The 26,259-nt window shown below is 60.8% G+C and overlaps 4 protein-coding genes and 2 non-coding genes across 8 annotated transcripts; 2 read left to right on the forward strand and 4 right to left on the reverse strand.

The window, feature by feature from the left end:
• Nucleotides 1-605: 605 nt before the first annotated feature.
• Nucleotides 606-3,435, forward strand: GAMT (guanidinoacetate N-methyltransferase). The gene is given in 7 exon segments (XM_051639525.1): nucleotides 606-828; nucleotides 1,380-1,525; nucleotides 1,613-1,676; nucleotides 1,954-2,021; nucleotides 2,363-2,386; nucleotides 2,388-2,474; nucleotides 2,768-3,435. Coding segments are annotated over 7 exon segments (702 nt in total). The 5' UTR covers nucleotides 606-656; the 3' UTR covers nucleotides 2,909-3,435.
• Nucleotides 3,436-3,942: 507 nt separating this feature from the next.
• On the reverse strand, nucleotides 3,943-7,221 carry NDUFS7 (NADH:ubiquinone oxidoreductase core subunit S7). The gene is made up of 8 exons (XM_051639529.1): nucleotides 7,108-7,221; nucleotides 6,846-6,882; nucleotides 6,639-6,701; nucleotides 6,170-6,284; nucleotides 5,243-5,422; nucleotides 5,121-5,167; nucleotides 4,549-4,637; nucleotides 3,943-4,130 (listed from the first exon to the last, which is right to left on the reverse strand). Exons 1-8 carry the CDS (start codon nucleotides 7,121-7,123, stop codon nucleotides 4,033-4,035), a joined length of 645 nt encoding a protein of 214 aa, XP_051495489.1. The 5' UTR covers nucleotides 7,124-7,221; the 3' UTR covers nucleotides 3,943-4,032.
• Nucleotides 7,222-7,313: 92 nt separating this feature from the next.
• Nucleotides 7,314-7,387, reverse strand: TRNAN-GUU (transfer RNA asparagine (anticodon GUU)). Its single transcript has one exon. It is a non-coding gene; the product is annotated as a tRNA-Asn (tRNA).
• A 230-nt stretch (nucleotides 7,388-7,617) lies between these two features.
• Nucleotides 7,618-7,690, forward strand: TRNAF-GAA (transfer RNA phenylalanine (anticodon GAA)). The gene has a single exon. It is a non-coding gene; the product is annotated as a tRNA-Phe (tRNA).
• Nucleotides 7,691-8,301: 611 nt separating this feature from the next.
• Nucleotides 8,302-15,991, reverse strand: PWWP3A (PWWP domain containing 3A, DNA repair factor). Of its 2 annotated transcripts, XM_051639414.1 has the most exons (15): nucleotides 15,942-15,991; nucleotides 15,557-15,599; nucleotides 15,044-15,139; nucleotides 14,705-14,796; nucleotides 14,296-14,366; nucleotides 12,918-13,955; nucleotides 12,344-12,463; nucleotides 11,967-12,037; nucleotides 11,549-11,625; nucleotides 11,101-11,161; nucleotides 10,613-10,688; nucleotides 10,459-10,509; nucleotides 9,620-10,047; nucleotides 8,925-9,013; nucleotides 8,302-8,722 (listed from the first exon to the last, which is right to left on the reverse strand). In XM_051639414.1, exons 3-15 carry the CDS (start codon nucleotides 15,098-15,100, stop codon nucleotides 8,644-8,646), a joined length of 2,310 nt encoding a protein of 769 aa, XP_051495374.1. In that variant the 5' UTR covers nucleotides 15,101-15,139; nucleotides 15,557-15,599; nucleotides 15,942-15,991; the 3' UTR covers nucleotides 8,302-8,643. The 2 variants fall into 2 exon arrangements, with proteins under 2 accessions (XP_051495374.1, XP_051495375.1); XM_051639415.1 differs by lacking the exons at nucleotides 15,557-15,599; nucleotides 15,942-15,991 and adding an exon at nucleotides 15,241-15,526.
• A 1,685-nt stretch (nucleotides 15,992-17,676) lies between these two features.
• On the reverse strand, nucleotides 17,677-26,046 carry LOC127393894 (calcium/calmodulin-dependent protein kinase type IV-like). 2 transcript variants are annotated; one of them, XM_051639476.1, is made up of 12 exons: nucleotides 25,990-26,046; nucleotides 25,432-25,559; nucleotides 23,224-23,302; nucleotides 22,885-22,947; nucleotides 20,717-20,799; nucleotides 20,443-20,515; nucleotides 19,758-19,848; nucleotides 19,584-19,658; nucleotides 19,359-19,434; nucleotides 19,117-19,243; nucleotides 18,866-19,018; nucleotides 17,677-18,001 (listed from the first exon to the last, which is right to left on the reverse strand). In XM_051639476.1, exons 1-12 carry the CDS (start codon nucleotides 26,044-26,046, stop codon nucleotides 17,978-17,980), a joined length of 1,029 nt encoding a protein of 342 aa, XP_051495436.1. In that variant the 3' UTR covers nucleotides 17,677-17,977. The 2 variants fall into 2 exon arrangements, with proteins under 2 accessions (XP_051495436.1, XP_051495434.1); XM_051639474.1 differs by having other exon boundaries at nucleotides 17,677-18,535.
• Nucleotides 26,047-26,259: the final 213 nt, after the last annotated feature.

Here is a 26,259-nt window from a genome sequence, read left to right on the forward strand (position 1 = left end):
GCCGCTGCGCGCGCACCTGCCCCGCTACGGGGTCTCCGGGGCCGCGCCCAGGGAGGGGCGGGGCGGGGCCGCGCGCGGGGGCCGATGGGAGGGGCCGCCCGCCCCACGTGCGGGGGGGGGGGGGGGAACCGGGACCCCGGGCCGGGCCCGTCCCGCACCGCCCGGCCTGGGCCCCGCACCGCCCGTCCCGCCCCAGCCGCCCCCGCAGCCCCCTGGGCCCGCCCCCCCTCCCCGTGCGGCGCGGCCCGGGCCTGCCGCGGGGGGCGCGGGGTGGCCCGGCCACGCACAGCCCGCAGCGGGGCACCTTGCGGGGCTCAGCGCCGCGCGGGGCCCCCGGGGAAAAGCCCTTCCTGCCTGCGCCCCCGGTTGCACCGATCCGCTCCCGCCGGGATGCCGGCCATCCCCGCTCCAGCCGGGCCCCGCACGGCGCTCCAGGCGCGGGGCCCACCCCCCGCACCCCCCAGCTCAGCCCCGCGGGGCCGGGGTCCCTCCTGCCCGGCCGCGTGTCCCGCCCCCCCCGCGGGGCCCCCGCCTGCCCTGCGGACTCAGCGCTTTTCCAGCCCCGACTATTTAAAGCCGGCCGAGCGCCCGGTGACCCTTCTCCCTGCCCCGCACCGCCGGCCGCACCGCTGGACTTTCCTCCCGCGGGCAGAGCCATGAGCGCGGGGCCGATCTTCGCGGCGGGGGAGGACTGCCGGGGGGCCTGGCGGGGGGCTGCGGCCGGGTACGATGCGCCCGACGCCCACCTGGAGATCCTGGGGAAGCCGGTGATGGAGCGCTGGGAGACCCCCTACATGCACTCGCTGGCGGCCGTGGCGGCCTCCGGGGGTAACGGGGGGTCCGGGCTGGGGTCGTGCCGCGGGGAGCTGTCCCCGCTGCGGGGGGATGTTGCTGAGGGGGGAGGGATCCCCTCCCCCCGTGCGCGTCCCCGCTCGCTGCCCGCTCCCCAGGGGGGCAGCGGGGGCTGCGGTGGCCCTTGTGCTGTCGTGTCAGGGCGACACATTCCCGCGCGGGGCTGGGGGCGGCTGCACAGCCCGCGTGGGAGCGGCCGAGCCTCGGGCCACGTCCCCGGGACGGGAGGGTTTTGGCAGCACCGCTGCTGTGGCCATTTGTTCCCGATACAGCCGCCCGGGGGGGAGGGGGGGGCAAAGGGCCGTGGCAGGGGTGCGGGACTGCCCCCCGCAGCACCGCGCCTTCCCGACCCACGCCGAAAAGAGCCAGATTCAGGGAAAGAGTGGAGAAGCATTTGGGGCTGGGGGTGCTCCGAGGTGCAGGAAAACCAGGGCTCAGCGCTCGCCGGGTGCGCAGCGACCACCCGGTGTCCCTGGGGAGGCCACGTCTGTCCCCCCCCAGCCCCCCAGCTGCCCTCTGGTCCGCAGGCGGCCGCGTGCTGGAGGTGGGCTTCGGGATGGCCATCGCCGCCTCCAGGCTGCAGCAGCTCGACATCGAGGAGCACTGGATCATCGAGTGCAACGAGGGGGTTTTCCGGCGGCTGGAGGAGTGGGCCAGGACGCAGCCGCACAAGGTCTGGGGTGGGACGGTGCGGGGGGCCGGGGCGCGGTACCGGGGCTCGCCTCCCACCCAGACTCACCGCTCGCCCTCCCGCCCGCAGGTCGTGCCCCTGAAGGGGCTGTGGGAGGACGTGGTGCCGACCCTGCCCGACGGGCACTTCAAGGGTGAGACACGGGGCAGGCGGGAGCGGGGAGGGGGCGGCGGGCGGGGGTCCCTGGGGTGCAGGGCAGCACCCAGCCCAGCTCCCTCCCGCGGGGACGGGTCCCCGGGAGCGGCACCAGGTCCTGGGGTGCAGCACGTTGCTGCTTTCTGAGGGTTGGAGACGTGGGGGGCAAATTAAAATAGGGGAAAAAAAAAAAAAGTATCAGGCCGTGAGGGGGAACCCTCCCCCCGGCACCACCGAGGGCTCTCCCGGCTAACGGGTGGTCCCGGTTCCCGCAGGGATCCTGTATGACACCTACCCCCTGTCCGAGGAGACCTGGCACACACACCAGTTCACCTTCATCAAGGTAACACAGTGGGGGGCAGCGCCCACACCCCAGCCCCACACCTCCCACTGCCCTTCACGGGGGTCCGGAGCCCCCAGCTCGTGGGGGATTTGGAGCACATGGGGGCACACGAAGCAGGGAGGAGGATGTGGGAGCTCAGAGGTCAAAGCCAGAGCTGGGGGTTGCTCTGCAGCCCCCACACTCTCCCTCTGGAAAACCCCCATGTCCCAGGATGTCCCCACCACCACGACGTGGTGTTGGCACGAGCTGGGGCTGTGCCTGGAGAGGGCAGGGCGAGGGGGGCAGGGCGAGGGGGGCAGGGCGAGGGGGGCTGAGCCAGCTGCCCCCCATTCCCGTTGCAGGACCATGCCTTCCGCCTGCTGCAGCCCGGGGGGGGTCCTCACCTACTGCAACCTGACCTCCTGGGGGGAGCTGCTGAAGACCAAGTACACCGACATCGAGAAGATGTTTGAGGTGAGGGATGTCCCCCCCAGCTGGGGAGGATCTGGCACCCCCAGCCCCCCCCATAGCTGCCCAGACAGCCTGGGCACCTCCTGCACCCCCAGGCAGCCCGAGTCAGGGTGTTTAACTCATCCCCCATGGCTGGGGCTCAGCAGGGAGAGTTTCAGGGAAGGTCAGAGGGGTTTTACCCACCACGGGGCTCCCTGTGCCCGGCTGCTCGTGCTGCCCCACATCCCAGGGCTCAGCAGCATCTCCACTGGCATCCAGGAGGCTCCAGCCATCCCTGCTCCTTCCTCTCCCCCCAGGAGACCCAGGTGGGGCAGCTGGTGGAGGCTGGTTTCAAGAAGGAGAACATCAGCACGAAGGTGATGGACCTGGTGCCCCCCCCGGAATGCCGGTACTATTCCTTCCACAAGATGATCACACCCACCATCGTGAAGCACTGAGGGGGGCAGCAGAGCCCCCGGGGCTGCCCCGGGAAGGGGCTAATGAGGAGAGAGTGATGATGTGCTCTGCCAGGAGGAGGAGGAGGGCTCTGGTCTCCTCTGATGCTAATGAAAGAAGGTTGAAGCTGCCTTACAGGGGGTGGGAGATGGCTGGAGGCTCCTGGACAAAAGGACTGGAATCCCTGCCCCACCGCGGGTGTCACCAAGCCCCGATGCCCTGGAGGGGTCTGCACAGGAAAGTCCCACCCTGTGTCTGTCCCAGAGGCCGTTTCCCACTCATCCTCCTCTCCAAATTCCTCCGTTGAGCTGCAGTTCCAGAGCTTTTAGCCTGAGGGCTTCGAGGACGAGATGTTTCCTCTGAAACGGGATCATTTTGAGACACCCCGGGAGCAGCGCCCCCCGCGGCGCTGACCCTGCCCACCCTCCTCGCAGTCCAAGAGCACACACATCACACCTCCCCTCTACCGAGAACGGATAAAATTAATTTTAAAAAGATAATTAAACGCACAGCTGCTGCTTCAGAGCGATTTCTTTGTCTTCCCTAAGTGCCTGTGGAGTTCTGCCCTGGCTGCTCCTGTCCCAGGCTGCCCAGGGAACACACCTGGGATGCACCCATGGGCTGCTTCACTCCTGCTGTGCCTCCGTTTGTGATGGTCACATCCTGATTTGAAGCACTAATATTTTACTTAGGTTATAGAAATAACCTCTGGCTGCTGCACACACTGACATAAAGGGCTGGTTAGATCCTTTGTAGGAATTCTCACCAAAAAAGCAGGTGGTGAGGAAGGAAGAGCTGAGCTTGGGGAAGCTCCGGGGTTCACCTGGATGGGCAAAACTTCCCAGCAGCTTTGGCCAAAGAGCCAGTCCCAGGTTTCTGGCAAAGGTCAAACAGTCTCCTTCCCTCACAGGCTCCTCAGACCAGGAAACCACCACTGAATGCCATTAAATTCAACTCCTGCTTTTTAATTATGTTTTTTTAAACGAGTTAAAGAACAGTTTGGATAGGAGGGATGTATTAAGGACAGACAAGCACCTTCACCAGGTAGTTTTATTGGAAGGCTCGTGAGAACATAGATTTATTGTGCGTACGAGTGGTGGGCAGGGAGGGGGGCATAAATAAGAAGCTATTTCCTGTACCAGATCTGGATCTTCTTCTCCCGTTTGATCTTCTTCTGAAGCTGCAGGATCCCATACAGCAAAGCTTCAGCCGTGGGTGGGCAGCCTGGGAGAGGGAGAAGGGAAACCAGCTGCACTGAGGTGTACCCAGCAGAACCAACCAGCCCCGGGCTCTATCCCACAGCAGGCTGGGATTCCCCTCTGGATTTGTGTGTGTCCCAGGCTGCTGAGCTCATCAAAGCCAGAGGGTTTGACTAGAGTGATTTATTTAAAAGGTCTTTACAACCTGTAGAAACGCTTTGTCTTTAAGGCAGGTGGGATCTCCCAGGGCAGTGTGTGCGTGGCTGGAGGGCAGCCCATGCTCACACACCAGAACTGCCCCATCGCCCCCGGCAGCCCCCGCAGCTCCTCCCGAGCCATCAGCAGCTCCAGCCACACAGTTTGAGACTGGAAGAGCTTTAACCCCCCCAAGCCCCCCTCAAACACACAGTTAAGGTCACTCGGGGCCTGCTTGTCGTTCCCACCTGGCACGTAGATGTCGACGGGCACGATGCGGTCGCAGCCCCTCACCACAGAGTAGGAATAGTGGTAGTATCCCCCACCGTTGGCACAGCTGCAAGAGAGGGGTGGGCTCAGCACCTCTCCAAGGCAGCTCAGCACCCCCCAGCACGCCCCAGCACCAAGCCACCCCTGGGTGTCACAGCCAGGGACGATGCCACAGGTCAGGAATCATGGAGCCTTTCCACGGGCCCTGGCGGGAGGGACAGAGGCCACTCTGGCCCTAAACCAAAGCATTTTCATTGCTGGTACAAGGCAGATACTCAGAGGGTCCTTCCCCTGGTCACTGGCAGCTGCAGAACCCTCAGAACCTCTCCCTGACAGGGGGGCACACTCTGCCCCCCACAGCACCTCAGCAGAGACCACCCTCCTCACCCCAATCAAAGGGTGTCTTTGTGTTTCACTTGTACCAAGGCCTCTTTATGCAGTTTAAGAGGCTGGAAACACAAGGAGCCACAGCTTCTCCTCCCTCCATCTCCCCACTCACGCAGACACTGGATTTCTCCCACGCAGGAGATAAGGGTCTCACAGGACTCACCTCCCCATGGAGACCACGTAGCGAGGCTCTGGCATCTGGTCGTAGACCTGCAGAACAGGGACATGTCAGGGCACTTTCCACCTGCACCCAGGGGTGCTCTGGGCATCCAGCCCAGCCTGTACCTTCCGAAGAGCTGGAGCCATCTTGTTTGTCAGGGTGCCAGCCACAATCATCACGTCAGCCTGCCGGGGGCTGGCCCGGAACACCACCCCGAACCGGTCCATGTCGTAGCGAGGAGCTGCCATGTGCATCATCTCCACAGCACAGCAGGCCAGGCCGAACGTCATGGGCCACAGGGAGCTCTGCAGCAGGGGAGGGAGGGCAGAGAGGCAGCTGAGAGCCCGTGGAGGGCTCACAGGGCAGGAGCTGAGCAGAACGGGCAGCAGAACACGGGAAGCACCCAGGCTGTTTGGTCAGAGCTCTGCCCGCGCCTGGAGCGTCTCATGGAATTGTCAGGGTTGGAAGGAGCCTCTGGAGATCATCCAGCCCAACTCCCCACTAAGGCAGGAGCAACCAGGGCTGCATCCAGGGGGGTCTTGAATGTCTCCAGAGAATCCACAGCCTCCCTGGGCAGCCTGTCCCAGGGCTCTGTCACCCTCACCATGGAGAAGTTTTCCCTCATATTCCAATGGCACTTCCCATGTTCCAGCCTGTGCCCGTTGCCCCTCATCCTGTCCCTGGGCACTGCTGAGCAGTCTGGCTCCATCCTCCCTGCACCCACCCTGAGATACTTGTAGGCATTGATAAGGTCTCCCCTCAGCCTTCCCTTCTCCAGGCTCAACAGCCCCAGCTCCCTCAGCCTTTCCTCGTAAGAAAGATGCTTCAATCCCTCAATCACCTTCCTTGCCCTCCATGGGACTCTCTCCAGCAGTTCCCTGTCTCTCTTGGACTCTCCCTCCCACACTGACACACCACCCAGTGTCAGCCTCTGGGTAGGAAACTCAGCGACTCCCCTGAGGAGAATTTTGAACCTATTTGCATCCTGAGGAGGAGGTGGCTCTGATCCACCTCTCACCAGCACCGTTTCTCCCCCAGCCCCAGGGACTCACCCTGCGTGCCCAGTTGACCAGGTCATCCAGCTTGGTGACAATGTACTCGCCACGGCTGGTGGGGACGTAGGACTTTTTCGGGACAACAGCTGAGCTCTTCTGCACCTGGAGAGAGCTGAAGGCAAAGGGTCAGGCTCCACTTGCTCAGTGCAGCTGCAGAGAACACTCATTGGCCTCAGGGAACTGTGACCCCCTAAGGAACCAGCGCTGTTCACACCCCCTGTGTGTGTTCATATGGGGGGTTTCCCCCTGCAGGGTGTGCTGCTTGGGTTCCCTGGACCCCAGTCACAGAGGGCACATCTCCGGGCTCACAGCAGCCTGGCAACCCCGGCCTTCGGGAAGGGAAGTGGGGAAAGGATTGTCAGACAGGGATACGGGGAGAGAAGGTTTCTGCCCCCGGGCCACCGGGGATCCCGCAGCCGCGGGAGGAGGGACGGGCTGCGGAGCTGCCCCGCAGCAGCCGTGTCACCTGTCAGCGCGGCCACTCGGCGTCTGATGGAGCAGCCGGGGGGGAGCGGAGGTCACGGCGGGCCTGGGAAAACAGGGAACAGCAGCTGGAGAGACACGGGACCCCCGGCATCCCAGCCCCGCGGGAGCAGCACGGGGGTCAGACCCAGCGCGGAGGGGACCCCGAGCGCCCAGCCCCCCCCGCCCGGACCCCCAGCCCCCCGCTCACCGCCAGGCCAGCGCGCCGAGCCCCGGGAGGCGAAGACCTGCGAGGAGAGGGCAGGAAAGCTCAGCGCGTGGGGACGGGAGCGGGCCGGGAGGGAGCTCAGCACCGGAGCCCCGAGCACCCGCCCCGGAGGGGACAGGGACAGCGCAGCCCCCCCCGCCTGCTCCCCGGGACGAGCCACCCCGGGGGGAGCTGCGGTCCCTGCCTCGGGGTCCCGGGTCCCGCAGCAGGTCCCGTCCCGCCCAGGCCCCCCCGCCCCGCTCACCGCCCCGCGCCGCCATGTCCCGCAGCCCTTCAGGCAACCTCTGCGCGCTGCGCCCGCCCAGCGGCCCCCGGCGCAGCGCCTCACGGCTCCGGCGGGGAACGCGGGCGGCGCGGAAGGTTCCGCGGGCGCACGCCGGGCAAAACGGGAACCGGGGGCGGAACGCGGCGGGACGGCCCCGGCGCCCCGGAGGAAAAGGAAGCGGCCGCCGTCCCTGGGTGGGCTCGAACCACCAACCTTTCGGTTAACAGCCGAACGCGCTAACCGATTGCGCCACAGAGACCGCGCTGCTGCCGCCGCCGCCGCCGCGTCCCCTGGTGGGGGCACCGGGACCCCCGGGACCCCCCGGGTACCGGCCCTCCCGGGACCCCCCGCCCTGCCCCGGCCCCCGGGACCCCCCAGGTACCGGCCCTCCCGGGACCCCCCGCCCTGCCCCGGCCCCCGGGACCCCCCCGCACCCCCACACCCCCCCGGGGGGCTCACGGGAGGGGGGGGCAGGGCCGCTCCCGCGCAGCCGAAATAGCTCAGCTGGGAGAGCGTTAGACTGAAGATCTAAAGGTCCCTGGTTCGATCCCGGGTTTCGGCAAGTGCTTCTTTTCCAGCCCCAGGGGGTGGCAAAACCGCCCCCGTTCTCCCCGTTACCCCCCGCCCCGCTGACCGAGCCAACGACCCCCACATCGCGTTCGGGTTTTTGTTTTAATATCCTCAGAAGCAGCCCAGGCAGGGCTTGTGGGCAGGGGGGAAGGGGCCTCAATTAACACCAGACACTAACAAGGAGCTCGAGCTGCAGGGGAATTAAAAGTGCAATTGGAATATACCCACATCATTAGTATCTAGCCCAAATGCACAGCTGTGTCCCCACTGACATTTAAACTTCCTCCTTACTTTGAAGCCATTTTGCCTTCCCCTGGACAATTTTTCTTATGATAGAGAAAAATAGGAATCATTTGGCTTCATAATTAAATTACCAATTAACACTGAGCACCTGCCAGAGGAGGTGGCAAAGCTGCACCTGGAGGGAGGGAACCACAGTTCAAGGTGGTGTTTCCAAAGATAATTCACAGTGATCCTGAACGTGGGGCCTCTGGTTCATCAAGGGTTCCAGGGTTGGATGGGGAAGTGAAGGGGTTTGTGACCCCAGCAACTGCTGGATTCCCAGCCTGTGTTGGAGCTGTAAAAAGCCTCTGTCACACCAGCTGCAGCACCAGGCACCACTTTTATTTCCCACCTTTTAAACACCCAGGGCAGGGGAGGCAGCAGGAGCACTGGGCTCCACCCCCCACCCACCATCTCCCCTTCCTCACGTTTTGGCCCAAACCCCCCCTGGCAGCTCAGGGTCCCAGGCAGGAGCTCTGCAGAACACGGGGGGGGTTGGGCAGCTTTGGTTGAGGGGCTCCTGCCCCTTTGGGGGGGGTTCAACAGGCCCAGGGAAGCAGCTCCCAAGGCAGGATGAGAAGCAGGGGCTGCAGAGACTCCACAGTGACACATTTTCCACCAGTCCAGTGTCTGCAGGAGGGGGCTCAGGCCTGTCCCCCCAGCTCAGGTGCTGCTGGCAGCCTCTGGTTTGATCTTCTGCTTCTTCCTTCCCAGAATTTCTTCATCAAATATTTCCCTCTCCCTGAAGAGAAAGGAAGTTCTGTGGTGAAAAATCATCCTACCAGTTCCTGGGGGCCCCAGAAGGAGCATTCCCCACCTTCAGGGGTTTCATTTCTCAGACATGAAGGAGGAAACAAAACTCCCCTGCCCTCAAACTCCCATTTTTCTGTATCAACACTCAAGGAGTAGGAAAACCCCAGGAAACAGCAGGAGTGTCAAGGTACCTTTTGCTCACAGATGGTCCTTTGATGTATTTCTCTTCTGCCTTCTTGTAATCAATGTCATCCACAGCAGAAATGGCATAAATGATGGCCTGTAAGAGTCATTAGTCCTTTTGTACACATGAAACTGAAGCTGAACTACAGACAAAAAGTGACCCAAGACCCTCTCAGCAGAAGGACACATTGTTAGCATGAGGTTCCTCCATCACCTGGGTGAAATGCCTTGTTTTGTACCTTAAGTTCTGAAACAAAGGATGGAAACTTGTCCTCTAGCCCCCCCCAGGAGATTGTTCTTAGAACCAGATTAAGCCATTTGGTTTCTACAAAAGTTCCTCATGTTTTCCCAGAAAAGTTCCCAAGATCAACAAGAAGTATCTAAAAGTCTAACTAAAAAACAACCCCCCCCAGCACCACCACAAGGCCCAGGGGCCTCTTGCCAAATCAAAACCAGCAACAAACAAAGCCTGTGAGAGCTTCAGGAGCAATCACCACACACCCAGCAGGGATGACTTGTCTTTGGACACCTAAAACTTCTCCATTCTGTGTAAATGGCTTAAAAATCAAGTGCTGAGGCCCCCAGGATGGCAGGAGAAACCCACCTGGCTCTGACACCTCTGGGGACACTCAAAGGTTTCCCATCAACACCAGCTGGTATTTCCTTAAACATTCACATTCCCCAGTGTTCCATGTTTACTTACTTCAGGCAAAAGGACGTCAGAGATAAATTTGATCCCATCCCCTTTGATCTGGTGCAGGCCCTTGGTGTCCATCTCCCTGTACACCTCCTTCAGGTAGTTCACCACCAGCTCCAGCTGCTCTTCATCCTCCAGGTAGGTCTCGATGCAGGTCACATAGTGCCTGGAGTTCAGGAACTCCTTCAGCCAGCGGGACTGCTTCCTGCTTTTCAGAATGGCCAGGAGATGCTCCTCAGCCCCCTTGGTCTTCACTATGAACTCCACAATCTTCTGATTGGCCCTGTCTCTGGCAGCTCGTGTTCTGTCAGGAAGGAGTTTCTTGGAGGGCTTCTGAGGTGAAGCTTCTGGAGGCTCTTTATGATCTTCCTCTGCTGCACTGGGAAAGGTCACTTGGGCTGGGCCTTGGTAGCCTTCCTTTCTGACTGGGTAGCCTGAGAAGAGAAGCCACAACCCTCCTTACACACAGAAAACTAAGGGTTCTCACACACACACATAAAGCTGGAAACAAGGGACTTTCCTGAGAGGTTCTTCTTCCTCCCCTACCCCACCCAAAGGGTAAAACCCACCCCCAAAGTCTTAATTTTGCCTTACAGAAGGAGCAGGAGCCGGGACCCTTGGCAGGAGCTCTGAGCTGAGCTCACTGCAAGGTGAGGTAACCAGCTCCCTCGTTGTCTTGAACGAGATTTATTCAACTTTCGTCCTGGGACGGAAAAACCTCCAAGAGCACTAATGGGGTGTGGTAACTGGGGTGGATCCCCCCCTCCCAGGGGGATGTTCACACACTCACCACACACGTGTGATCAGAGCCACCAAGATAAACACACAGGAGTGAATTCACTTACTGATGTCAGCAGCAAAATACTCCAGGAAGGATCCCGTGAAGGAATGACAACCTGAAAAGCCCCAGACAGGGTGAGCCATCAGCTGAATGCAGCCCAGGAAGCAGAGCTGACAGCTGGGGTGTCTCCCAGGGCGGGTGGGATGACCCCTCCTTACCCACTCGGATGCGATAGTCGGAGATGAGGCGGATGCACCACTCGATCTCCTGCCGATAACCCTCCCTGGCCCGCTCCTGCAAAACCAGAACATTCCCAGCCCTCCAGAGCCACCCGCTGGAGCCTTCAGGTCCAGGGTACGAATTAGGCAGCAGAAGTGGCTCATGATAACAAACCAAGCTTTGCTTGCAGCCTCCTGGCCCCCAGCTGCTGCCATCCCACAGGCAAGAGGCCCATGGAACAGCCCAACCCTCCCAGTGTTCCCAGCAGCAGCCTCAGCCAGATGGAAAGAGGTGGCAGGAGATCCCATCCCCAGATCACTCTCCCTTTTGTGGAGCACAAATTACATTGAAATGCTTTGTGGAGCAGAGTGAGAGAGGACAGAGGCCCCTGAGCACACCCAGCCCAGCCAGCAGCACCAGAGGGCAATTCCATGGGGTGACCACAGCCAGGCCCATCCCAGCCCCTGTGGACACAGCTGCTACTCACTATCAGGTCCTGCTTTTCTTCACAATCAAAGTGTTTCAGGTTCTTCAGAGACACAGAGAAACTTAGGAGGAAAAACAAAAAGGCAAATGAACCAATGAGGAAGAGGCAGTTGAGCTGCACCTGATTTACCACAGCTCCACACCCCCCTGGACATGAGGCTTCCCAAGGAATTCAGGTTCCACTGGTTCGGGTTTTCCCAATAAGCCCAAACTATGGAATCTTGTAACAAGCCCAGCTCCTTTTTCATTCCTCACCTCAGCACCAGGGGCTCCCCCCAGCCCCAGCCTGTCCCAACAGGCAGCACCTGAACCCCCCCCTCTTGGGCCCCTCCCTCCTCTGGAATCTACACACCAGTTAACTGGGTGTTAATTGCCCTTTGGCAGGGAGAGCACAGGACACAGAATGAAAGGAAATGAGCCCAGAGGGTGATCAGGACCCCAGGATGTACCCTTTTTTCTTGGTGCTGGCATCCCCCTCGATCAGCAGCACGCAGGCCCGGCGGTGCTTCCGCCGCACGGTCTTGACCTGTTGGAAGGACAGAGCCCCCTGAGCCCCAGGAACCCCAGCAGGTTCCCCATGGATCTCACCCAGGACACCCCATGCTGCAAGTTACACCAGGATGAAAATCTTAAAAGTGGCAAGAAGAGCAAGTGCCCAAACTGGAGGGGATTTGTTGGAGCACTGCCTCCAACACCTCTGGCACCCCTCTGCCCCGACTCTCCACACAATCCCGGCCCCAGGAGCCACGTTCATCCTTTTACACATTTTTATCACACGTTATTCTACTCGTCAAGAAGGGCAAAAGACCCTCAAGACCTGGGGAAGCTGCTCCTCCTCAGCCCCAAGAGGGCAGCAGATGCTCTTACCACGGCCGGCCAGTAGGGAAACCTCCCCATCTTGCACCAGACCAGGATCCCCTCCTCGATCGACTGGGGCTCTGCGATCAAACAGACAAGTCATTTTCCTTCAGCACCTTCACCTCTCAGGAGTTTCACCTCGAGGCTTTTACAGGCTTCAGCCCAGGTGACATCCCCCCAGAAGGCAGCACAGGAACTGGGGCAGCTCAACCCCTGCCCAGTTTCCCAATGTTTTGTGCTGTTCCCGGAGCATCCAAGAAGTGGGTTCCAAGCTTGAGCAAACCTGGATTCACTGCCCAGAAAGGTGGGGCCTCCCCACCCAGGCCTGTCAGCAGATTAGGAGCACACACCGACCCTGGGCAGCAGGCTCAGGCCACGGATCTCACCTTGGAGTGATAAAATACTGGGAAGCTCCTCCTCTTCCTCCTCCTCTTCTACCAGCGGTGAGAGGCGAGAGAGACTCTCTGAGGAAACAACCTCTGAAGACAGGGCAGATGGTTCCAGTCCTGCCAAGAGCAGCAAAACCCCAGAGCTCATCAGCATGGACCAGTGTGTGGGAGGACCAGAGGTGTGAGCAGGTCACACACACAGTGAGGGACCCAGGGGACAGGGTCTGTCACACCCCCCTGCTCCCTGCCCAGGGAAAGGCAGAACAACCTGGGCAGAAGGTGCAAAGGGAAGGGAACCAGAACGGGCTGTTCCCTCCCATCTCAGCCCTGCCCACTCATGAGACAGGACAGAAAAACCCCACGTGTGGGGCAGGGTGGGAACTGCTGCCACGGGCAGGTGCCCAGCACAGCCCTGACAGCCCCAGTGTCGCCCTGTGCTGCTCAGCCAGCAACAGCCTCTCCTGCCTCCCCAGACCTCACAAGGACTCAAACCCTGCAATTCCAGACCCACATTCCCACAGAACTACAACCCAGCAGGATGAAGCTTCCCCTTCCCAAGCAACGTGCCCACCTTCATCCTCCTCAAAGTCAGGCAGCTGAAACTGCTTCACTTTACTCAGAACCACGGGGGAAAGGCTCTTATTTTCCTCCTCTTCTGGCTGAGCAGGGACACTCTCAGAACAGGCCCCAAGGTTGGAAGGCCCAGATGAAGATGGGGGGCAATTCCTGCTGTTCCTTTTCCTCTCAGAGGACACCCCTGCCCCGCTCTCTTGCTCTCCATTAACCTGTTTCAAACACCTTGGCTGTTCTCCTCCATCCAGCTGCTCTCCCACACCTTCAGTCTCAGTGCTGAGGCCTTTCTCCAAGTCACCTGAGGCACTTTCACAGGAGGAACCTGGTAACTTCCTTCCAGGCTGAGTCCTTCTGGGGAGGCTCCTGGTGGGTGCCCCCCTGGCAGGTGCTGCTGGGTCAGGCCCACAGGGGGTGGGCAGGGCAGAGCCCCCCTCAGCCAGGATCCCTGCTGGATCCTCAGGGAACCCATTCCCACCCAACACACCTGGTCCTGCACCTCTTGGCTTTTTTCCTTTTTGTTTACTTCTTCCCTCCTTGGGCTTAGGAGGGATTTTGTTTCCTGGTTTGCACTTTGCCAACAAGCTGCTCTTGGATTGTTTCTCTCTTGGTAGTGACTTTGACTCTGGGAGTTTGGAGGTTTGATGCCTCAAGTTTGATGCAGCAGACAAAGCCCCAGCACCACCTCTGGAGAGGTTTGCTCCACCTGTGTGTCCTTTAGTGTTCTTGGAAAGGAAGGAACCCTTCTCCTTTTGCCTCTTCCCATCACTCTTCAAGCTGAGGTTATTCTTCTGTCCTCTTTTGCCCCTGGAAGCCTCACTTCCCAGCTTCTCTTTGGGCTGAGGGAGCTGCTGAGACCTGCGTGAGGGGGTAGATGAGACAGACCCTGCTTTGTTCTCCTGGGATAATGGGGGATTTGCTCCTTCTGCAGGTGGCACTTGTCCTGCTGACCCATTCTGACTCAAAATATCCAGGGCAATTCTAAGAGAGCGGCAATACTTCAGCTCTTCCACAGCCCTCCTGGAGTGATCCCTTTGATCTGATGGAGAAGAAGATGCAATAATCAGGAGAGATTGGATTTGCTGTGCTTAAAAAACCCAACCTGACACTTGAATGGTCTGTGGCTTTTCAGGCCAAGCACCCAGAGCCAGCCCAGGGCAGCTGCCCAGGCCTTGTTTTGATGGGATCCCACTCAGGTGATTTCCTGACTTTAGGGATGGAATGGAAAGGGGGGGAAGGGAATTAAAAAAAACCAAACAACCCCACCCTCAGGAAACACACCAGGGAAATAAGAAGAACTACTGTCCCCCAGGTTGACTTTTTCTGGTCTATTTTACACTCCCAGCATGGACAAGGCAGCAGTGCTGCCAGCTCCTCACCCAAGGTAGCAGCAATGTTCTCTATCAGGCTCTTCTCCAGCGGGACGGCCCCAGCACAGCTCACACTGGCCCTGGAAGTGCAACAGACCAGGCTGAAAACCCCCCAGGACCAAACACACCCCAGGGAGAACAGACCCTGCTTCCCCCTGACAGTAAACCTGCAGCTTTTCCTCCCCCAGGGCTGAATTCCTCAGCAGAAACTCAGAAAAGCAGCCCAGGGTGGGAGTGCCCAGGCTCACTGCTGGGGGGCTCCAGCACTGCCCCCCTGCCAGCCCCAGGGAGGCACCAGCTCTGGGGTCACATCAAATCCTTCTGTAAATCTATGATCTCAGCTCAGAGATACCTGCAGATACAGGGGTTACCTCCTTTCATGCCTAAGAGTGCAAACGGAACAACAAAGACACTTAACTGTTCTTTCAAGCCAAGGATTTCAACTTTCAGAGAACCCTCCTTTGTTTCAGGAACAGATTTTTTCCCAGTAGCTCCAGCTTTGCACAAAACCTACATTTAAGACAAAAAAAACCCCACAGATGCTTAAAATCCTTGCCCAAGACTGCTGGAGAGACCAGACATCAAAACACTTTTACCAGGAGCAGCAGAGATAGACTGATGTCCCACAGCACCAGGATCTCTGCAGATTCACTCCTGAATTATAAAGTCTGTACCTGGAGCTCTTACCTGTGACTCTGCTCCACCCCTGCCCAGGTTACCCCCCCCCAGCCCACCCTCAGCTCCACCCCTGCTTTACCTTGGCTGGCCACAGCCGCTCCTGCCACATGCAGAGCACAAACTCCTGCTCTGTCATGTCTGTGCTTCACGGGGAAAGCAAAAGTTCCAGTGAGCTCTGAAGGAAAAGGAAATGATAGTCACCCAGCACTCGGCCTGCTCTTCCTTCCTTATTTATTTTTTTTAAATACAGGACTTAAAACACATTATCCCAATTACAGTTTTATCTTTGAGGTCCCTGGACAACCATTACTTCGCATGAATTGTCCAAAATTAAGTTCTCAGGGAGTATCATTTCACGTGCCACAAAAGGTCTCACTGAAGGTGCAAGTCTACAAAATCCTGTCACAAAGAAACAAGAACTGCTGCTGTGAGCCCAGCCACCCTGGAGACCCCGATAAGGAGCCAAATCACACCATGAGGGGCCAGTTTTTTTGTGCAGCTTGACAATGACCTCCCCTCATCCTCACGTATTTCTGTAGCGACCTGAAAGGCGTCAGGACAGTTAAGCACAGTCACATCTCCCGGTACTTACAGCACCGCAGCCTGCAGCCCCCTCGGCGCGCTGGAACACGGTCCTGCCGCACAAACGGTCAGAAAGAGCCGGTTACCGGGGGGCCGGGGCCGCCGAGCCCGGGTCACCGCCACTCGGCCCGGGGCTCCAGCAGCGCCGCCGCAGCCGCCTCCCCCCACCCTGCCCCGCCCCGCTCCACCTCAGCTTCCCCCGTTGCTTCCCGGCCGCACCGTGAGGGGCGAGCGGGGCCCCGAGGCGGCAGCAGGCCCGGTGACCCGGCCAAGGGAACGGGCCGCCCTCCCCGCCCCGGAGCGAGGCCGCCCCACCTCCCGGCCCCGGAGCGAGGCCCCCAATCCCGCCCCACGGCGGAGCGAGGCCCCCCCCGCCCCAGGCCCGTCCCCGTTACCGAGCCCCAGGCCGCCTCCCGCCCCGCGCGCCGCCCGCCATATCAGGCTGCGCGCCCCGCCCCGCGCATGTGCGTCCCGCCCCCCCCGGGTCCCGCCGCAGCCAATCATCGAGCTTCGCGCATGTGCGTCCCGCCCCCTCGGACCGGCCGCAGCCAATCAGCGGGCCCCGCGGGAGCCTGGGTCCCTGCCCTCCCGCCGCCAAAACACACGCGCGCTCCAGCCAATCAGAGCTCCCGCCCCTCCCATCGCTCCGCCCCCAGCTCCGCCGGCTATTGGAGGGTTGGTTGTGACGTCAGCGCGAGCCCCTCCCCGCTCTGTCGTCATGGCAACAGGCCCCGGGCCTGGCGGGGCCGGCGCCTCCAGACGAACCATTGTAGGAAAATGGGCCGAAAGCTCCGAACCCGCCCCCGGCGGAGCCGCCGATCGGCCCCGGCAGGGGCTGCCCCCGTGGCGTGAGAGCAGCAGCACAAACGCAGGCCCCGGAAGGGAGGTTGGTCCTTTATTGGTGTCTGCGCTCCGGTACCAGCCCCCGCCGCGTCAAACGTCCCCGCGGGCCGCGGTTCTTGAAACACGCCCCGAGAGCCGCACACGGACCCAGGGGGTCTCCTCTCAGCCCCACCCCCGGGAGCACATGGGTTTCCTGCCTTTCAACACTGCGAGCTGGGGAATAACTTTGTTGACACGAGGAAAAGCTCTTCCTGCTGTTTTCCCTCCCGTGCTTTCTGCCGCTGCGGACGCTTCGTTACCCGCTGTTGATGCCTCAGCCCCTTCCAGGATCAGGAGCTTCGTATTTCATGTCAAAGGTTATGAAATGGTCCTTTAAGACCTGGGTTAGTAGAGAACAAGGTTGCAGCTGGAGCCACGGAGCCTGAAGGACAGCACGGGTCACCCTCGGGGCAGAGCCCAGCACACAGGGCTGAGCCCGCCAAGAAAAGGAGAGGAACCAGCTGCCCTGCCTGCAAAACGCCCAGGAAGAGCCAAACCAGTCCCCTGGCCACAACATCCTCCCATGGAAGCAGCGTTTGCTTGCTCCAAAGTGAGATCTGGCTGTGCAGCTGCTTCCCCTTCAAGGTGTGACCATGAGATGGAAAAAACAACACAGTTCTGGTCCTGACAATATTTTTCCAAATTAAAAACAAAAAAATCCCTCGGACACCTGGTCTTTCCTCTGTGGGGATGGTGCCTTCCAGCTCAGCAGCACTTGTTTCCCTCCCCTCCTGTATCAGCTCCTCAGTTCTGTCCTCATCCTGGGAAGATGAACCTCGGGAACAATTTCTGGTCTCCTCCAGTTGAGATTTTGGGCCCAACACGGCTGTTCTAGGCACAGACCTGGAGGGCTGCAGGTCATGGTCATCCTCTCAGCTCAGCACACCGCGAGGTGGATCCCACCAGCTGAGATCCATGGAGCAACTGCCCAGACTCCTGTCATCCCCCCGTGTCCGTGGGGCTTTTCCTGTCCCATCACTTGTTCTGGACTAAAATCCACACACCCTTACCCTGGGGCTGGGCAAGGAACTGCCTACAAATCATGGCTTTTCAAGAAGTTTGTCAGCAGATTTCACACCAAAACCTGTGTCAACTTGTTGTCTTCACTCAGGAAACAGCAGCACCATCGTGTGTTAGAGGCTGGCAACAAAGAGCTGGTTGTTCTTCCTTAAAAATTTGTGGTGTCAATTGTAGCTGGAAACGTCACCAGAGGCCAGAGGAGTCGTGACAATCCCAGTGCCACCAGGGATCCAGAGCAGGACTGAACGTGGGAGCAAATGAAACTGGAACCAAAGCTCAGAGTGGAGGTCCTCAACCTTCCAGAGACCATGGAAGGGCCACAGGGAAATGCTGTTTCTCCAGAGAGGATCAAGCAGCTGGTTCAGAGGCTCCTGCAAACGCTGCCAGACACAGCCCAGGGGACAGGACTGCAGGTGGGACCTTGGTGGCCAGTGATGATCCTGGTGGGATCCAGAGGGGGACCCGGAGGGGGATCCCTCTCCCCTCAGCCAATAAACCCCTCAGGACTAATAACAGGAACTTACAAAACTCAGTCACCACGACAACTCACTGCCTTTGGAGGGAAGGAGAAAGAAATCCTTTTTTCTGCTGTTTGCTCCGTGGTTTTAAGCCAGGTGGGGCCTTTCCCAGCTGCAGTGGCCAAGACTGGATCTGTGGGCAGAGTCCCCAGCCTGGGCTGCTCAGCGGGGCCCGCCCGGACACACGGCGAGCGGGAAGGACAGCACAGGACACCACACCCCACAGCCCCGGGCTCCCCATGCACACCCACACCCGGGGGGCTCTGGTGTGCCCCCCCCTCTCCCCGTGCCAGCTGGGAGGGTCAGTGGGATGTGGGCACCGTGCCCAGCCCAGCACATCAGCTCCTGCCGCCGGCACCGGGCACGGGCACCTTGGGCACAGCGGGGACGTCGCTCCGGAAGGCCTCGAGCTCCTCGGGGGTGGTGGTGGCTTCAGGGCTGGTGGTCCCTGTCCCCTGGGACAGGCGGGTGCCAGGGGGACCCCCCTGCTGGCTGCGCCCGCTGCGGGAGCAGTCGTGGTGGCCGTGGTTGCCCAGGCGGCTGGAGGCCACCACGGCTTTCATGGCAGCCTGTGGCAGAGCACAGGGGGGGCTGTTAGCAGGGGCTGCTGTCCCCCCCAGGGCCCTTCCTGAGGTGCCTGAGTCCCCGGAGCCAGCAGAAGGGGAGATGGTTCCTGCTCCTGCACAGCCCTTCCCCTCGGGCAGGGCTCCCCAGGGGTGCAGGGCACAAGGAGCTGTCACCCCCCTCCCAGGCCAGCCCCCCCGGCTGCTGCACTGAACGTTGACCTGCTCGGGGCAGGGGATCCTGAACTCCCAGCAGCTCTGGGTGGCTCCAGCCACGTTCACAGGGGGGCAGGAGCAGGAAGCACCCCCAGGGCTAACAGGGCTCTCCCCCCTCACCTTCAGCTTCCGCCGGGCGTTAAATTCCTGCAGTTTCTTCTGCGTGCTGTCCATGTGAGCAAACTTCACAGCCTTCCCAGTGACCCAGGGGTGCTCCAGAGCCTGGTGGACAGTCAGTCTCTTCTGGGGGTCCAAGACGATCAATTTTCTCACCTGTAACCAATTTCACACACACACAGACACACACAAAAGGGCAGGTTGGTTGACAGGCACCGCTCTGAAGCCTCCCAGCCCCCCCCCCCCCCGCTCACCAGGTCCTTGGCGTTGAGGGAAACCTCGTCCCACCACGGGGACACAAACTCGTAGTCGCAGGTGAGGATGCGGCCGTACATGTACTGGTCCCCGCGGGGGTCGAAGAAGGGCTCGAAGCCGCAGAGCCTGCGGGGACGGGAGGGAGGAGCTGCGACCCGCCCGGGCCCCGCCGCGTGTGCCGGTGCTTCCCCCGCACAGGGGGGGTCGAGGGGCAGGGGAGGGTCCGGGCACCGCGACTCACAGGATGTAGGTGATGACGCCCACGGACCACATGTCGACTTCGGGGCCGTACGGGCACCCGTGGAGGATTTCGGGGGCTGGAAGCAGAGGTTGGGGTTCACCCGTGGGGTTGTGGGGAGATCCCGGCAGCGCGGGAGCAGCTCCAGCCATCCCTGCACCGAGCTGGGCGCGGCCTCAGGCAGGGAACAGCCCCCCCGGGACCCCCCAGCTCCTCCCTCCCGCTCACCGCAGTACCCCGGCGTCCCGCAGACGGTTTTCATGGTGTCCTGTTCATCCACGATCTTGGAGAGCCCGAAGTCACCTTGGAGGGACACAGGGAGGAGCGGCGCTGCCGTCAGAGCGAGGCACCATGAACCCCCCGGTGCCCACCCCCCTCCGGGGGGGCTGCCCAGAAACCCACCGATTTTAAGGGGAGCGTCGGGGGACAGGTCTGCGTAGAGCAGGTTCTCCGGCTTCAGGTCCCGGTGGACGACTCCGTTTTCATGCAGATACTACAGAGAGACAGTGGGGATGTGGGAAGGGGCAGGGAAGCCCCGTCTGGCTCGGACAGGACTGGGGAAGAGGCAGCAGGGATTCGGGAAGAGGCAGCAGGGATTCGGGAAGAGGCAGCAGGGATTCGGGAAGAGGCAGCAGGGATTCGGGAAGAGGCAGCAGGGATTCGGGACCGGCACAAACACGGGACCAACTCATCTGACCGTTCCTTTGGGAACACCCGCGGTGCCGGAGCTGCCGGCGTGGCCGCCGGGGCACAGTGAGGACATTTCTGGTTATTGAATTTCCATTTAAAACCCTCCCGTTGCCATAGAAACCCCGTCTCCAGCAGCCCCGGGTGCAGAGCAGCCCTGACCTCCCTCCCTCCGCTCCTTCATCCCCCCCGAACCGGGATGGGAAGAGGCTCCTCGGCCAGCAACGGCTTCGGAGGGCCGAGGGGGCAAACATCTCTCCCCGGGGGTCTTTGGGATGCTGCAGCTCCCAATGCCTCTCCTGGGGGTCTTCGGGAGGGTGCAGCCCCCTCAGTGACACCCCTGAAGCTCTCACGGGACCTCCTGACCTGACCTCAGGGGCTCCGGGGGGGAAAATGTTACCGAAACAGCCTCCAGGATCTGCTTGACGACGTGGGCCGCGTCCCGCTCGCTGTAGAAGCCCCTCTCCACGATCCTGCGGGCACACGGGGTCAGGGTGGCAGTGCCCTGCCCCCCCACAGACCCCCTCACCCCCGTCCCCCAGCCCTGGTGTGCATCAGCCCCCTCCATCCTCATCCTCCCCCAACATCGGAGGGAGGTTTGTCCCCGCGCCCGAGGGGCAGGGCTGGAGGTGGAGCAGGGATGGGGTGGGACGGGATGGGGGCACCAGCTGTACCTGTCGAAGAGCTCTCCTCCTGTCACCAGCTCCAGGACGAGGGCGATCTCGGAGGCAGTCTCGAAGATCTCCTTCAGCTTGATCTGCAAGGAGAGACAGGAGGGATGTGGATTTGGGATGCAGAGCCGGGCTGTGCCGGGAGGAGCTCTCGACCGCAGGGTCAGGACTTCATCGGGGCAGCCACGTTTCCCTCCTTCCCTTTCACTGGTTTGAACATTATTTTTCTTCAGCTGTTTGGAACAGCCCGGCTCACTTAATCGTGCCTTAAAGAGGACGCTGGGAATGGGAAGAGAAGGCACGTGGTGCCTTTAACCTCCTCATGTCTCCAGGCTCGTCAGCTGGACCAGAAGATCAGGGAAAGCTTTTTAATTTCACAGCTTCTTTGGCCACGCAGGCACCTCGGGTGTCTGCATCCAGCCCTGGGGGGTCAGCCCAGCAGAGCCCTCGTCCATCCCGGGCTAGATCCTGCACTTGAGGGTTGCAGGAAAGACACACGGAGCCCTGAGGAGCCAAATCCACTCCTGGGACCAGGACCCTGGGACTGGTTTTCTCCTGATTTTTGGTCTTTAGCTCCCATGCGAGGTGGGCTTGTCTGCATGAGACCTTTGTGCCACTGCAGCAGATCTGGAATTACCAGGTCTCTCTTCAAAAATATGACAAATTGCAATTTTTTTAACTTATTTTTTTTTCCCCCCCAAATGGAAAACAGGGAAATTCATGCTGCTTAAGACTTTTGTGACACTGCGAATTTCATGGGGCTTTAATCATTACCTTCACAGGCTGGGTGACAAGCCGTGCTACCCCGCGGGGTGAGAGACACTATGTGGCAGCTTATTGCATTATAATAATACACGGAAGCACTATAATTTTCCTATTAACTTCAAAAGTTTACAATCCTATTATCATCTGCTGTTGAGGTTGGTGCTGCACGATAGCGGCGCCGGCGCGAGACGGAGCAGCTCTTCTTCAAACATCACTGGAACTGGGGAGTGAGCAGAACCCTGCAGAAAACTCGGTGATTTAAATATTAAAACTGTCCTGCTGGTTCCTGCTCGGAGCCTCCGTGGTGCTGCTGCCTGGGGAGGGCAGGAGGAGGGAGGCAGGAGTGGGATTTTCTGATGACACATCAGAGGAGCCTCTGCCCATCACGGCTGATACCACTTGAGTGTCCCCCCAAGGAGCAAGTGATCCCCGTCCTGGCTGTTGTCCCTGCATCTGCCTGAACATCCTGGGGCAGGGGAAACATCTCTCTGGAAAAGGCAGAAGCCCCAAAATTCTGGAACACCCCCAACAGCCAAGGCAGGTCCGTGGGAAGCTCCTCGGGATGCCCTGGCTCCAGGCAGGCTCTCCCTCAGCCCTGTTTTTAGGATGTTTCTTGGTTTCATCTCTTTGTGCCAAGGTTAGGGGGGCTGGGGGGTGGGCAGGATGTCCCCAGGGGCTGGAGCCACAACTGCAAAAACTGGCAGCTTGGGCAGCAGCTGCCAGGATCGAGGTGATGTCCTGGCCATGTCCTGGGGATGTCCCAGCCACAAAGTCCCTCGGAGCAGGGCCTGTCACAGCGCCAGCCCCCAGCCCCGCGGTGGCAGCAGCTGCCCGGTGGCTTTTTGTGTCACCTCTTTAGCTCAGCTTGTCCCAAGATGCTTCTGCCATTTGCCGGCGGAACTAAGCAGCCGGGAATAAGCCTTTTTGGCAGGCGCAGGGATTTGGGGGGATGTCACGGAGCCCCCCAGGCCCTGCCGAGGGGCCGGCAGGGCAGCCCCGGCGCTGCCCAGGCTGCCGGTGATTAGCTCCGCTCCCGGGCGTTGCGAATCGTTCCGGCCGCGCTGCCGTTATCCCCGGGGCGCCGGGCGGCGGGAGCGGCCCCGGCCCCGCAGCCCTTTATCTCCCCTTGCAGGACTCATTACAGGCGGGCGAGTTGCTGCGGTGTTCATTTGATCTCCTGGATGGAAATTGCTCCCGAATTGAAATCTCAGGGCAGGGGACGCGGCGGGGGGGAGCGGGGGGAGAGAGTGGGGAGGGCGGGGGGGTCTGTCCATGGATGTCAGAGCTGGGAAGCTCAGCGGTGCTGCAGGGAGAGAGTCACCCTGGCAAGGACCTGGCACGGGTGACCTGTCTGCAAGGCAGGGAGGGGACACGGGGCAGGGCTCCCCGGGGGGGGTCACACTCACGATGTTGGGGTGCGAGAGCCGCAGCAGGACCCCGATCTCTGTCCTCACGATCTTTTTGTCGATCTGGAAAGCAGAGCCCCCACGGAGGGGGTGTTACCTGGGCCTGGGTCAGACACACCCCCATCCCATTGCTCCTTTAAGGCTCCCATGTCTGTCCCAGGGCCCATTCCAGCAGCAAAATGCACCCAGTCCCCCCGCCCCCCGTTGCACCCCCAGTGTTTTTGTCCATCCAGGACCCCCAGACGAGTGCCTGACCAACAGCCCCGTGCCCATCCCCCTGTCCCACTGGTGCCAAGGTGCTTTGGGAGTGGATCAGAGCCCCCCACCCTCAACACTCACTGTCTTCTTCAGTATCTTGGCAGCATATGGGGCTCCAGTGCTCTTCTCCTCGCAGCTGAACACCACTGAGGTGGCTCCCCTGAGGAGGGCAGAGGTGTGTGAAGTGGCTGGGACAGAGGGGGGGTCCTTCTCACCCCACACCCCCACCACAACCTGTGCCAGTGCCAGGCCTGAGGACCTCAGTGTGCATCCCCCCACAGTGCATCCCCCTCCCTGCATCATCTCCAGCTTTCCCTAGTAAAGCCATTTTAATGACCACCAAGTTCTGCAGGGGGGTTAAATCATTAAGCATCTTTCACGACAGAATGGGGCTTCCCCATCCCTGCTTGTGGCCAAGGATGACCCCAGTGGGGACCACAGGGTCCCCATCCCAGCTGCATCCCCGCCAAGGCTGCTGAGATCCCGTGCTGCCACAGCCCCCCCACCAGCTTAACCTGCTCCAGGTCAGGAGGAGGATGGTTCCCATTGCCCACAGCTCCCAGGCATTTTAGGTTGAGACAATAACGTTTCCCAACCCCAGCCAGTGAAACCAGCCTGTGGCTGCCAGGTGTTACAGGGCTTGTTGACAGTGTCATCTCCCCTGCCTGGCTCCTCAGAGAAGATTCATTCTCACCCCCCCCAAGTAATCAACCATGTTTGTTGCTCTTTGGCTTCTCCATCTTCTGGGACTGAGCTCAGGCTCTGCCCGGAGTTGCCCAGCCCAGCACCGACCCCAGAGCCCGGCCCCGTGCACCCAAACTCCAACTTTCACACCAAAACCTCCCCCAAGACCAGCCCCTGGCGTGGCTGGCAGTGACCACGTGCCGGCTGCCCCGGTGCTCCCACAGAAGATTTGCTTCAAAAACCAGGGCGGATTTTGCAACTCATCTGGCTGAGCTTGGGAATCGTGTTCCCATGGCAACAGCAGAGCTGGGTACCACGGGGCTGGGGGATGCAAAACCTAGCCCTTCCAGACCTTGGCCATTTTCCAAACATTTTCCTCTCTTTGCTCAACATTTTCAGTGATGTTTCATTTTGCAAATAAAGAGCAATTTGGAAACAAGCAGCTCAGGCTTGGTGTGGGAGAAGTGCCTGTCACCACCTTCTTCTCCAGCTCAGAAAAATGGGCAGAAGCCTGCAATTTGAACCCAAAATGGCATCTCTGCTGCTGCTGCTGCTGCAGCCCCACTGGATGTGCCAGAGCCCAGCCCCTCGCCCTGGCAGCTGCTGCTCAAGGCCTCAAATAAACATCCACCCTCAGCCTTGGCTGCAGGAGGAGTTAATTTCATTTGCTTTATAGATGATCTGGAAAATGTCGAACAATGGGAGAGGCTGAGCAGGGGGCAGGGGCACGTGCCAGACTGGCACTGGCCACACCTCAGGAGGAGGCCTTAAACACCAGGTTTTACCCGAACTGCTGGTTTTCAGGCTCAAAGGCTCCTCTGCCAATGGGGAAGGGTTAAATCACATGTCTCCAGGCAGCCCTGGGAAGCAGCACATGGCATCTGTGGAACCTGGGACACCAGCTCTGATGTCCCCTGCCCATGAGGCTTTTCAGAAGGGCCTTCAATAAATACATTAGGACAGTCTCTGCCAAACAGGTGGAGCCTCCACTGAGGCAGCTCCCTGAGCCACCAAACATGAGGACACAGCTGGTACCCTTGGAAGGGCTTTCTGACCCAGGGGGACAAATCCAGATCTCGGAACAAACCCCCAGCATCTGTGTCCTGTTGCAGGGTCTCAGACTGCCTGTCCTTTGTGGGGGGCTGCTCTAGGGGGGACCCACCCTGACCCCACACACTGCCAGGCTTGCTGTCCACCTTCCCAAAACCTTGGGCTGCTCAGAGGGGGATGGGTGTTTCCACAAGCCTGCTCCCCACCCTAGGAATGAAAAACAGAGCTCCCTGGGCACAGGGAGCCTGGGAACAACTGGCCAACCCCCAATTAGCACTTCCAAAACTGCTACAGCATCCCTACAGATCCTAAGCCCCAGCTTACATGGGAGGGCAGGATCTCCCACCATTCCCACCCTTATCCATCCCTCCATTCCCCCCTGCATCCCTCTCTCCATCACCCTTTATCCCCTTCCCTCATCTCCATTAATCCCCCCCACCCCTCTCCCCACCAGGCCATTCCCTGCCCTGCTCAGGACACACTCCCCTGCACTGAGGGCTCCTTCCCTCCCCGCCAATCCCTGCCGACCCCCCCTCGCCCCCCGCCGGCCGGTACCGTCCCAGCTCAGGGCCCACGACGTAGAACTCCTCCAGGGCCGCCTCCCGTCGGGAGCCGTCGATCCAGTACTCGGTGCCGGTGTTGGAGGAGGGCATGGTGGGCCGGGGGCCGCCGGCTCCCGCCAGCTGCTGGGACCAGGAGCCTGAAGCGAGGCCGTGTCCCCCCCCACCGCCCCACGCCCCCCGGCCGCCCCCGCCCAGCTCGGGATTATCGAGCGCGATGGAGCCGCAGCCACAAATCCCCTTCCCACCAGGCACGTACGCTGCCTTTTCGGAGATAACACCCCCCGCCTATGTCGTGCCCCCCCGCTTTTCACACCAGGCCCCCACGCTCTCCCCGGCTCCCACCCCATCCCCACCCTTCCGGCACGACCCGGCACCCGGAGCCCCAGCTGTGCCACAGGGAGCGGCACGTTGGGGTCTTTGCACCCCAATTTACACCCCCAAACCCTCCCCCGACATCAATCCGCCCCCTCTTTCTCCCCCCCTCCCGGGACTCCACACGCCTCTTTGCAGCCCCCTGAGGTCGGGGTGGGCTCTGGGGACCCGCACATACCGGTAGCTGCGGCGCGGCTGCGGGACGGAGCCGTGTCCCCCCCGGGCGGTGCCTCATCCCCGGCGCGGGGGTGGGCGCTGGGTGCGGGGGCCGCTCAGCCCCCTGACTCCTGGGCGCTGCCGCTGCAGCCCCCCCGGGCCTGTGCTGCCCACCGGCGGGCAGGGCCCCCCGCGGCTCCCCACCGGGGGGCGGGGAAGCTCAGGGCTCAGCTCCTCGGCGGTGCCGAGCAGGGCTGGGGTGCGGGGATGGGAGACGGAGGGAGGCGGGACG

The sequence above is a fragment of the Apus apus genome, chromosome 24, assembly GCF_020740795.1.
Source record: "Apus apus isolate bApuApu2 chromosome 24, bApuApu2.pri.cur, whole genome shotgun sequence".
NCBI lineage: Eukaryota > Metazoa > Chordata > Aves > Apodiformes > Apodidae > Apus > Apus apus.